This window comes from Scylla paramamosain, chromosome 12 (assembly GCF_035594125.1).
Source record: "Scylla paramamosain isolate STU-SP2022 chromosome 12, ASM3559412v1, whole genome shotgun sequence".
NCBI classification, from domain to species: domain Eukaryota; kingdom Metazoa; phylum Arthropoda; class Malacostraca; order Decapoda; family Portunidae; genus Scylla; species Scylla paramamosain.
This window is the reverse complement of record NC_087162.1, coordinates 22,822,948-22,835,447: the sequence shown is the minus strand read 5'-3', so window position 1 is coordinate 22,835,447 and position 12,500 is coordinate 22,822,948. Positions and strand designations below refer to the sequence as shown.

Below are 12,500 nucleotides of genomic sequence, written 5' to 3'. Positions count from 1 at the left end.
CCTTCCTTCACCTTTTCCTTTACACACACACACACAAACACACACACACACACAAAGATACATAAGGAAAGAGGCATCTATCCAGCCCGCGATCCATATCATATGTATGAAACACTGAGAGGACAAAGTAACATAATGCAGCGAGCCCCATGAAAAATGCATAACCTAAGTAATATCCATTTTCTTATTTGAATGCGTTGGTCCAATTCTGTGATTTTTCCTTTTACTTCGTCACTGAATGTTTGCCTTGCCTTTCTTCTTTACCCCCGCGAGTCCATCTACCTGCTTTGGTTTGCCCGTCGTTCCCTTTCCTCCTGCTTCTATGCTTGCTGGCTTTCATATCCCAAAAGAGAGAGAGAGAGAGAGAGAGAGAGAGAGAGAGAGAGAGAGAGAGAGAGAGAGAGAGAGAGAGAGAGAGAGAGAGAGAGAGATGTAAGGGAGATGTGATGGGGCGGCAGAGAGGCAGGGTGAAGGGCGCCATTAAGTTACAGAGATACAAACCACACAGCATTATGGTCCCCGGGCGGCGCTTCAGCCTTGATACTCCCGTGATAAGAGTTAGGACCTGGTATAAGGAGAAACAGAAGGAGGAGAAAAGGCTAGGAAGGGGGAGGCACAGGGAAGGGAGAAAAGATAGAGTAGGATAGGGAAGGAAAATAAAGTGTGGGAAAAGAAAATTTAAAAAGGAGGAAGACACGGGGATGGAAAGGAAGGAAAAATAGGGAGTAAGGAAAAGAGGAAAAGGAGAGAGGCACAGGGAGGGTTAGCGATGGAAGCGGGGGAGTGGGGAAGGAAGAAAAGGGAGAGCGGGAGGGGCAGGGTGGGAGGAAAGATGGGAGGAATGAAAAATAGAAGGAAGGAATGGAGAAGGTGAGCTAAAAAGGGAAAATAAGAAGGGACAGCGGTTAGAACAAGGAAAGGAGGGAAGGAAAAGTAGAATAGAAGGAAGAGGAGGAAGGAAGAGGAGGAAAGAAGAGGCGAGGATTGAAAGGAAAGGGAACCGGCAAAGAATACAATATACAAGACAGAACACGAATGATGGCAAGATTCATGGCGTGTTTCGAAACGGTTCACAACTCACTGCAAGGTTTGTTGAGTCACGCTTCGAACAACACTACGAGACAAGAGACCCTTTAAGTGAGTGAGTGAATCATCTCGAACCAAACATTCGAAGCTTTAATAAAATGTTCGCATCGGTTTAATAATGGTTCAAAACACGTCTGTTATGGAACTGGACGGGAGGGAGACGGGCAGGAAAGAGCAAAAAGGAAGATATTGGAAAAGGTGGAAAAGAGCGGAGGAAAGAATTAAAAGGAGAGAGGTATCATGGAAAAGAGCAGAGAGAAAAAGGAGGGAGATATGAAGGAAAATAGCAAGGAAAAGAAGAAAAAGATATAAAAGAAAAGAGCAGAGAATAGAAGAAAAGGGCGATATATTGTGGAAAAGAGCAGAGGGAAGAGGAAAAGTGGAGAGATATTATGGAAAAGGAGCAGAAGAAAGGAGAAAAAAGAAAGATATGTGTGAAAATACTTGCCGGAAAAAAAAAACCACCAAAAACCCAAACCAACACAAAGGAACTGAGATGAAATTTTCTAGACACATTAATAGAAAAGAAAACGTAATTTGGAATCCAGGAAGAGAAGACGGAGAATAACCTAACCTTACCTGACCAGTGAAAAAAAAAAATACAAAATCAACAAAAATCTAAGGAAGAAAGAGAAGGTTATACAAAATTGTTACTCTTTCATTCCCCTTTCCTTCCTTTTCCCTGATCCTCTCTCTGGCTTCTTTATCCTCTTCTCCTTCTTCCTCTTTTTACACGTTTCATCTCAGTTTTATTCATGTTGCCTGCTCTCTTACTGCCGCAAAATCCTCCCAGTCATTCCTCCTCCTCCTCCTCCTCCTCCTCTTCCTCCTCCTAAGTAAACGAATAATATTGAAACATTTCCAGACACGACTTTGAAAGTTGCATTAAACATTGGCGTATCAGAAGCTAATGGAAGGAGGGAGAGTGGGGAAGAGGGGAGGAGAGGAGGGACAGTATGGGCTTGAGAGAGAGAGAGAGAGAGAGAGAGAGAGAGAGAGAGAGAGAGAGAGAGAGAGAGAGAGAGAGAGAGAGAGAGAGAGAGAGAGAGAGAGAGAGAGAGAGAAAGGACGTACAGAATACTTGCACCGTGAACGAATCTGACAGTATGGAGGGCAAACACACACACACACACACACACACACACACACACACACACACACACACACACACACACACACACACACACACACACAGTAAAGTCTATGAATACGAAATCCTACAAATTGGTTAAATGTCAAGAGTTTTCAGACAATTTCTTTAAGTCTAACTGAAAAATTCGTCCTTACGCAGAGGCGAGTTTTGGTTTCTTTAAGAACTTTGGGTTAGTTAGGTTAGGAAGGTTTTTAATTGAAATATTACTAATGCTGCTGCTGATGCTGCTACTACTATTACTACTACTACTACTACTACTACTACTATTACTACTACTACTACAGCTGCTGTTGTTGCTGGTACTACTACTACTTCTACTACTACTACTACTACTACTACTATTACTACTACTACTCCTGCTGCTGCTACAAAAACAGCCACTACTACTGCTACAGCAACTACTACTACTACTACTACTTCAACAACAATAACAATAACAACAATTACTACTACTACTACTACTAAATACAAATTATTGCTACTCTTACTACTACTACTTCTCTTGTTGTTGCTGTTGCTACAACATCTACTACTATCACAACAATGTAATAACACTCACTACTACTACTACTACTACTACTACTACTACTACTACCACTACCACCACGAAAAATTATTAGTATGTCAATGTCTTATTCCACACATATTTTAAGATGTCAAGAAGTGAGTAAGTCGAGGGGAGAAAAGGAGGTAGGAAAAAAAAATGAAACTGAGACGACGAAGAAGAGAAAGAGAGAAGAGAAATACTGCTAATGAGAGTAATTAGGAGACTGATAATGATAATGGTGGTGGTGGTGGTGGTGGTGGTGGTAATGGTGGTGGTAATGGTGGCGATGTTTTAAAAAATGACGAGAAGGAAAAAGATGGCGATGAATAGGCCATGAAAAGATAAAATGTGAGAATTATGAAGAGGAGAGGAGGAGAAATAGGATGAAAACGAGAGAAGGAAGTGGAAGAGGAAGATAAATGGTTGGGAGAAGGGAGAAATGAGGTGGAAAATTTAAAACGGGGATGAATAAAAAGGGAAACAGAGACAGAGGAGGAAGTGAGGGAGGAGATTCAAATAAGGAATGAAGAGAAAAGATAAAGAAGAAACTAAATGATGGAGGAACATAAATAAAAATACCCACAACAGAAAAACAGCAGTTGATCCTCACGAGACTATTGATGATACGCTACAACACATCATTTGTAGTGAGAGATGTTGGGTAGTAAAGAAGAAGCCTTCTCCCCGCCTATACAACGGCCCACCACTCCTCGCTGATAGGGGAGAGAGAGAGAGAGAGAGAGAGAGAGAGAGAGAGAGAGAGAGAGAGAGAGAGAGAGAGAGAGAGAGAGAGAGAGAGAGAGAGAGAGAGATTCAACATATAAATCAACATAAACATTTTACTATATATACAAAAAAGAACCACTACATCAACTACAAACCAGGCAAAACAAAACAAGCCAGGTAGTGTCAGATCGTAACCAGCAACACGCCTCCAAACAAGCCACTTCCCCAGAAATACACTCAGACATACATTAATTTTGGCTTTCTTTACTCCTATCCAAGATGCATAGTAATCTGAACACTTCCCGAACCCTTTCCCTGCTATTTGACACATCTCTTCTTAGCTTCTAACCACTCTGCGACATCTTTTCTCGTTCTACAGCCACCTTCAAACATCACACCCGCTAGAAACTGCTAAATCTTTTCTTTTATCTCTCCCCATTCTTCCTTATAGATGCTTATTAAGATTTCATGCATTGGTCTTAGTGCTGTGGAGAGTTGCATACCGCAGTGAAATGATTAACTTGATCTTAAAGGCTGTACATATTATACTGCCACAGACACTGAAGAATTCTAGACGCTACTGACCCAAGGGAACAAGAATATTAGTGTTTGGCTTCTCTTGGCAAGGATCCTTCACCGATTACCTTAAGAAAACTGTTTGGTCTTCCTGTTATTTCTGATCATTTGCGTGTAAAAAATGTAACGCAATTTTTTTTTTCTCTTCTATTATCGAAGGCACACAAGTTTGATGAGGCAAGTGATTCGTTAGCGACCAGAAGGCAATGCTGGGCTGGCCTGACCTGGGCTGCGCTGGGGTTTGCTTCGGTGAACATTATGATTCTCGGATCGTTTTCCTTATTAACTGCAGAAAGTTGTTTGCCATTCATTAAATCTGAACGCTGGGGAGAAGGAGCAAGAGGAGGAAGAGGAGGAAGAGGAGGCCTTTCTACTGCGTGTAAAGGAAAGAGAAACAACGTGTGAAAAAAAAAAACGAAAAAAATACAACGAAACATAACTATAACGTTTTTGGGTCTTCGTCTTTACTTGAAAATATAACGAAAGGCTGAGCGTCGCGGTTACTTGAGGGAGGGAGGAAGGGAGAGAGGGAGAGAGGGAAAGGAAGAAGGGAGAGTAACTAAAGGAGGGAGGGACGAAGGGAATAAGGGACAAAGAGATGAGGTAAGAAGAGTTGGGGAGAGAAGAGAAGGAGGAGGAGGAGGAGGAGGAGGAGGAGGAGGAGGCGGAGGAGGAGGAGGAGGAGGAGGAGGAGGAGGAGGAGGAGGAGGAGGAGGAGGAGGAGGAGGAGGAGGAGGAGGTGCTACGTTGAGGTGAAAAAGGTTACTTTGCAGGGAAGGAAGGAAGGAGAAGTAGAGGGGTGATGGAGGGAAGGAGTTACAAAAGGAGGGAGGGAAGGAAAGGAAGGAGGGAGCGGGAGGAAGGGCGCTGAAGAGTATAGAGGTTATGGTGAGAGAGAGAGAGAGAGAGAGAGAGAGAGAGAGAGAGAGAGAGAGAGAGAGAGAGAGAGAGAGAGAGAGAGAGAGAGAGAGAGAGAGAGAGAGAGAGAGAGAGAGAAACACTGCGTAAAACAAGACCAAAAGGGCAACATCTCATAATATATTTACCAAAACTTTTAGCGTCCATGAGAGAGAGAGAGAGAGAGAGAGAGAGAGAGAGAGAGAGAGAGAGAGAGAGAGAGAGAGAGAGAGAGAGAGAGAGAGAGAGAGAGAGAGACGTATTCCCCCAGTAAGCGCCGCGGCCAAGGGGACCCAACTTTAGGTCACCAGGCGCCGCGTCCTCCAGCGTGAGGTCGCCGCTTTGGTATCGCTAAAATAATGCTCAAGTTAAGCGCCACAGAGTATTTCCTTTTCTCCTCCCGCGCACCAACTTTCCGGGGGTGGAAGTTTGCGACGCGGCTGTGAGAGAGAGAGAGAGAGAGAGAGAGAGAGAGAGAGAGAGAGAGAGAGAGAGAGAGAGAGAGAGAGAGAGAGAGAGAGAGAGAGAGAGAGAGAGAGAGAGAGACGAAAGGATGAAAGCGCGATATGTGGGGAGGGAGAGAGAAGAGGAAGGAAAGGGATGAAAGGCTGGAGAGAGAGAGAGAGAGAGAGAGAGAGAGAGAGAGAGAGAGAGAGAGAGAGAGAGAGAGAGAGAGAGAGAGAGAGAGAGAGAGAGAGAGACTCAGAAGCGGAAGGAAGTGGAGAGAGAGAGAAGGGGAAGGGAGCGAGCAGGGAGAGGGGCGGAGAGGAGGGGAGGTATGGGAGGCGGGTCGTGCGGTGGGAGGGAAGGAGAGGCGAGGTGAATACAAAAGAGACCAATGAGTAGTGCAAGTAAAGTAAAAAAAACACAAAACTACTACAGTACTGCAGAAAGAAGCGGAGAGGGAGGGCCGCTTTTCATCCCAAGTGTTGCCAACTGTCATACGTGAAGTGGAAAGGCAAGAACAAGTGAATAGTGTTGTGTTGTCCCGGGAAATGCACTCAAGTTTGTTAGTTAGTGATAATATGAACTTTAAGGCATCAAATTCACAGACAGAGAAGGTAATTGGTTATATGTGTAGGTATTTATATATTTGAAGACACTTATTCTCTAATTTTGATAATCCTTTTCGTCCTTTTCCATTAGGGATTGGCACCTCAGTGAACTTTTTTTTTTTAATAGGTTTTTGTTATCACTGGTCACTGCCCCTCTTGCATAAACAATGTCAACCCTTTCAGTGCGCTATGCATCAATTTACGTCACTAAAAGCAATGTACAGAATCTTAACAGGTACCAATAACACCAAAAAGAATAAAAAAAGAAAATAAATAAATAAAAAAAAGAAAAATTAAAAGACTAAATTTTCCAGAATATAGTCAGTGTATTATTTTGAACTGGCAGAAAGAAATATCTCGGCGTGGTCTGTGATTAAAGAACCAAGCGTCACGGACCAGGCCAGTGAAAGGGTGGACGGGGATTGCCACGTACTCGTATATATATCATGACTTCTTACATGTTACCGAGTGTTCCTATGCTCTAACTCCTCAGGCAGAACAACACATGCATTTCAAATTGTTATCTCTTACACACACCCACACACACACACGTCATTCTTTCTCCAACACAAACGTAAGCTGCCGAGAGGATAAAACAGAATTAAGAATAAAAACACCACACCTGATTCTCTCACTCGAACACACTCAACCTTTCCTCAAACGCAAACAGAGGAGCAGCTAATAAGATGAAAGAGAATCGGAAACAAAGTGGCGCCGAGCTGTATCGCTTTACACACGCGAAAAGAAGGGGCACATAAGAGAGGAGGAGATTAAGCCACTTACACAATACTCTAATGCTGCAAAATAAGAAGAAAAAAAAGGAACTAACAAGACTGGCTGATCTGAGACAAACTAGTTAATCCTTGTGTTTTTAATTAATATAACCGAGTCGAGATACCTGAGGAGAGAGAGAAAGAAGAGAAATCACGAAAGGATACAAAGGAAGATTTCAACGCAGCAAATTTTGGTAAACTACTACGAATAATAATACTGAAGGAAGAGAGATAAAAATAGTTAAAAAAAGAAAGCAGGAGGAAGATGGAGAAGGGCAGGATAGTTTACTTTACCTTACTATCTTCTATCCATCCACTCCAAATATCAATTATAGTAGTAGTACATAATGGCACGAGAGAACAGTTCAACAGTGGATTAAGTGAAAGAAATGTTGGTGTTCACGAAAAGTACCATTTTTTTCTTCCACCATTTTCTTTTACCATTTATTATTCCTTTGTTAGAATGTCACTTTCTTTTTATTACTTTGTTTGGGTTCAGTACGAGAGAGAGAGAGAGAGAGAGAGAGAGAGAGAGAGAGAGAGAGAGAGAGAGAGAGAGAGAGAGAGAGAGAGAGAGAGAGAGAGAGAGAGAGAGCACCTGTTTTATACTCTCTCTCTCTCTCTCTCTCTCTCTCTCTCTCTCTCTCTCTCTCTCTCTCTCTCTCTCTCTCTCTCTCTCTCTCTCTCTCTCTCTCTCTCTCTCTCTCTCTTAATAACAGTCTAACTCCATAATTGCCTCTGAGCCCCTGCACACCTTAACTTACCTTCCTACACTCCTTGTCCTCCCACGGCGCCCTCAGCCACACACACACACACACAGACACACACACACACACACACACACACACACACACACACACACACACACACACACACACACACACACTTCTCTCTCTCTCTCTCTCTCTCTCTCTCTCTCTCTCTCTCTCTCTCTCTCTCTCTCTCTCTCTCTCTCTCTCTCTCTCTCTCTCTCTCTCTCTCTGTTCAGTGACCTTGAAGAAAGAAGAGGTAACGAGGTAAGGGAGAGAGGGAAGGAGAGAAAATATATGAGGAAAGCGAGAGAGAGAGAGAGAGAGAGAGAGAGAGAGAGAGAGAGAGAGAGAGAGAGAGAGAGAGAGAGAGAGAGAGAGAGAGAGAGAGAGAGAGAGAGAGAGAGCATTGCCTGCAGTGGTGGTTCTCAACACAGCAGCAACGTTTACAAGAGAAAAAGAAGGAAGAATCGAAAGAGTAAAGAAAAATAAGAAACTTTACAAAAACTAATTAGAAAGTGGAGGAAGGAAGGAAGGAAGAAAGGAAGGAAGGAAGGAAGGAAGGAAGGAAAAACATCCACAAAAAAATGAACATATAACTAAGAAAAGGAAAAAAAAATGTATTAGTGTAAAGTATAATAAAAAAATAAATAAATAAACACTAAACAAAAAAGTAACCGAGGAAAAAAAAAAGTAATAAGATCAAGAAATTAAATAAAAACAATAAAGAACACGTCAACGTAACAAGATATAAATGTACACCCCACCCCATCCACACACACACAAATAGAAAACGAGTCGTAGAGAAATTCCATATAAAGAGAGAAAAAGAAAACGTAATAAGTCACATTAAGGAAAGCATTTGCTGCGCAGGATTTACAACACAAGCTTCATTTAATATTTCATTATTAGAAAACGCGCTTTGACACGCAATATTAAGGTAGCGCTCTGTTTTTACATCAAAGGAAACCATCTTTATGCCGCACAGACAGGGAAGGAGGGAGTGAAGGAGGGAGGGAGAGAAAGGAGGAGGAAAGGAAGAGGAAGGGGAGGGAAGGAACATGGGAAGAGGCGAGAGAGAGACGCAGTGAATCGGGTAAAAGGGATAAGGAAGGAAAGAAGGGAGAAAAGTGAGTAAAAAGGAAGAAAATAAGGAAAAAAGGTGGGTAAACAAGAAAGGGAGAGAGGGAAAGAAGGAAGACGGAAACATGGCTGAAAGGAAGGGAGGGAATAAGAGAGAGAGGAAGGATGAAAGGGTATATGGAGTGGGGGGATATAGAAAGGAATAAGGGCAAGGAGGATAAGAAAAAGAAAGGGAGGGAAATAAAGAAAAGAAAAAATAACGGAGGAAGAGAGAGAGGGCAGGAAGGAAGGAGGGTAAGAAGGAGGGAAGGACACAGAGAAGGAAGAAAGAAAGGAAAGAATGAATGAAAGAAGAGGAGAAAGGAGGGAAGGAGGGGGAGGGAGGGAGGGAGAGGGTAGTGCTAAGATCATTCTCTCTCTCTCTCTCTCTCTCTCTCTCTCTCTCTCTCTCTCTCTCTCTCTCTCTCTCTCTCTCTCTCTCTCTCTCTCTCTCTCTCTCTCTCTCCTCACCGTCTTTCCCGTTTCCGATTAACTAAAAAGGAAACAAAGGAAACAAAATCAGAGAAGTGAAATTATGTCTTCTGTAATGCAATTTTCCTGTTTTCCTTTTTTTTTTTTTCTCAGTGCGCCAAGTTGAGATCACGTGTAAACCTTTACCGATGTTTCTTTGGGTACACTTCTTTCCTACTCCTCCTCCTCCTTTTCTCTTTCTCCTTCTTCCTCTGCCTCATCAAGCATCACTATTTTTTTCCTCTCATCTCTTCCTACCACTTCAACACCTGTCCTCTTTGCTTCAATGTCCCGTATACAGAAACACTTTGGTCTCTCACCACGACTGTTTCCAAAGGCCACAGAGACGATTAGCCTCGTTCACGATAGTGTTTCTCCTGTTAGTAATGTAGAACTCCTGTTAATCTATTATGAGAACCGTAAAAACACCCTTAAGAACCCGTGTAGTTTCAACTAGAGCCTCTTGAATGCAGTGGAGTTGCGGCGCAGGTGTTTCAGAATATGGTGCTTTGTCTCAACCTCCCCTCTCACCCATAGAAGCTCCAGTCTGTCCTTCATCTTCCTCAGTTCCGCATCACTAAAAGCACTGATAGCTTCTCTTACACTCTCTCACACTCTCACTCTCTCTCTCTCTCTCTCTCTCTCTCTCTCTCTCTCTCTCTCTCTCTCTCTCTCTCTCTCCTTCCTGCAACCCAACTTTCCCATGCTCCTCACCTTTCTTCTGCAGCGGGAACTAATATCCAAGTCTTCCCTAATTCTGCCTTCCCCAGAACTAATGGAATTCTTTCTAGTAAGATTTCTCACTCTCCTCTCTTGCTCTTCCTCGTCATCTTACTTGTCTTACCTGTCCCCCATACTGATGACTCGTCTTCCTTTCTGTATTATTTCTTTCTTTCATTTTTACGTCTCTTTTATGTTTTTTTTTTTTTTTACTGTATACACGTCGTCTTCTTTCTTTCTTTCTTCCTTTTTCCTCTTCCTCCTCCTCCTCCTTCTATTACTACTACTACTACTACTCATACTGTACTTGTCACGCCAACACCTCATCTTCTTCCTTCCTACTTTCATTTAATTTCGTCTGCTTCGCTCCGTCTCATCTCAAGCATCTTCTTTCCTTCATCTCCTTCACTCCCTTTCGTCACAAGCATCTTCCTTCCATTCTTCAATCATTCATGCCTTCCTTCCTTCTTTCCTTCACTATCTCTTCATGCTCCTTCCAACCTTCCTTCATCCCTGTCCTTCATTACTTTCATCCTCCTTCCACCCTTCCTCTATTCATATGCTTTATCATCATCTTTCTTTCATCCTTCCGCCACTAATTTATTTTCTATCTTTCCTTAAACTCTCCTTTTGTTCCCATCATCTTTCCATCCTTTCTTTCTTCTATCATTCCTTCACCACCTTCATCTGTCATTATTTCATTCACCATCGTTCTTTCCCTTTCCTTATGTTTTTACTAACCATCCTTCTTTCCATTCATCCTTCCTTCAATCCTTCTCTCTACTATCTCTTTCCTTCACTCTCCTCATTTCACATTCATCCTTCCTTCACAATCTCATACTTCCGTCGCAACTCAACATACCCTGTCTCTCTCCCCCCACCACCACACTAACGCCCTTCTCCCTCCCTCTCTCTCTCTCCTGCAGGGCCACAGTTCTGGGGGCTCATCAACCCGGAGTGGTCCCTATGCACCAACGGGCACCGTCAGAGTCCTATCAACCTGGATCCTTCAACACTCCTCTATGACCCAAACCTGAGACCTCTGCACGTTGATAAACACAAGGTAAGGCGTGGCTGGCTGGTTGGCTGGCTGTATGTATGTATGTCTCTGTCTCTTTCTCTCTTGTGTGGTTATTTCTCGTAATTAATTTACAGTCTAGTTCTTTTTTATTTTTTTCTATTCTCTGTCCATGTTTCTGTCTGTCTGATTCAGTGTGTGTCTGCCTGTCTGTTTGTCTGTCTGTTCCTGGTTATAGCTAATTTGTTAGGTTGAAAATTTGAGTTGTACTCGTATGTATTTTTTTTTTATTTGTTTGTATCATTCCATCTTTCAGTCAGTCACTCTCTTTGTCCTTCTTCTGTGTTAAGTTCTGTCAGTCACGCACTCTTTGTTTGTCTATCTTGCTATCTGTTCATCTCTTTGTTACTTAGGTCTGTAGATTCTATTCCTCTCTCTCTCTCTCTCTCTCTCTCTCTCTCTCTCTCTCTCTCTCTCTCTCTCTCTCTCTCTCTCTCTCTCTCTCTCGGGCAGGCGATGTGCGCTTGCGTGTATACATTCAATTATTTTCTTTGGCATATTTTCTTTCATTATCATTGTCGTTTCTCTTCTTTATGTCCTTCCTTCATCATCATCCCTCATCTCTTCTTTTTTTCCCGCTGGTCATTTTCTCTTCCTCCTCTCCCTCCTCCCCTTTCTTCCCTCGTTCCCTCCCGCAGACTGCCGCCGGATTTGTCTCTTTATTTCACCTGCTTTGCTTCACTTTACATGCGCTTCGCTTTATTATCAGGCCTTGTTTACTTTTCTTCAGGTTTCTCTCTCTCTCTCTCTCTCTCTCTCTCTCTCTCTCTCTCTCTCTCTCTCTCTCTCTCTCTCTCTCTCTCTCTCTCTCTCTCTGGGTTTTACTCTGATTTAGCTTTTTTTTTTTTTGGTCTGAGTAGCGTCAATTTTTTTTCTAGGTATTTGCTCTCTCTCTCTCTCTCTCTCTCTCTCTCTCTCTCTCTCTCTCTCTCTCTCTCTCTCTCTCTCTCTCTCTCTCTCTCTCTATCTCTATCTCGGCTCTAAGTTGTGATTTTTAGAGTCCAATATATTAGATCGTAATAATAATAATAATAATAATAATAATAATAATAATAATAATAATAATAATAATAATAATAATAATAATAAAAAGAAGAAAAGAAAACAGACGCGTGTATAAGTGACAGAAACAAAGTGTCTACCAGTCAGTATGTGTGTGTGTGTGTGTGTGTGTGTGTGTGTGTGTGTGTGTGTGTGTGTGTGTGTGTGTAAGCATGCACGCGCCAGTACGTCTCAATCACCCTTCCTTTAATCGTTCCCTTCATCAACTCGTCAATCCATCAATCGTGGTCTTTTATAATCAACCAACCCACACGTTCACAGAGACTCACTAATTACGCACGTGAAAAGAAAAGAAAATGAAAAAAAAAGTCAATCTATCCATCAATTTACTAAAGCGTTCACAGTTAAGAAAATATTCCGAGACACGCCTGGCCATACCTCCACTGCATTCAATAAGCTCTAATTGAAATGACACGGGCGGGTTGTTAAGAAAAAACTAACAAGATTTCTACGTTATTAACAGGGACACACTCTTGAAAGCCCGG

At 42.5% G+C, this 12,500-nt stretch overlaps 2 protein-coding genes across 14 annotated transcripts in view; one reads left to right on the top strand and one right to left on the bottom strand.

Moving 5' to 3' along the window:
- Window positions 1–12,500, top strand: part of LOC135105902 (putative carbonic anhydrase-like protein 2) — a 145,330-nt gene that overhangs the window by 47,341 nt on the left and 85,489 nt on the right. Inside the window, exon 3 of the mRNA XM_064014564.1 lies at window positions 10,802–10,938. Within this exon, the coding sequence (XP_063870634.1) occupies window positions 10,802–10,938 (137 nt within the window). The remainder of the gene's footprint in view (window positions 1–10,801; window positions 10,939–12,500) is intronic.
- Window positions 1–12,500, bottom strand: part of LOC135105903 (uncharacterized) — a 107,131-nt gene that overhangs the window by 62,831 nt on the left and 31,800 nt on the right. The gene's annotated exons all lie outside the window — the stretch shown is intronic.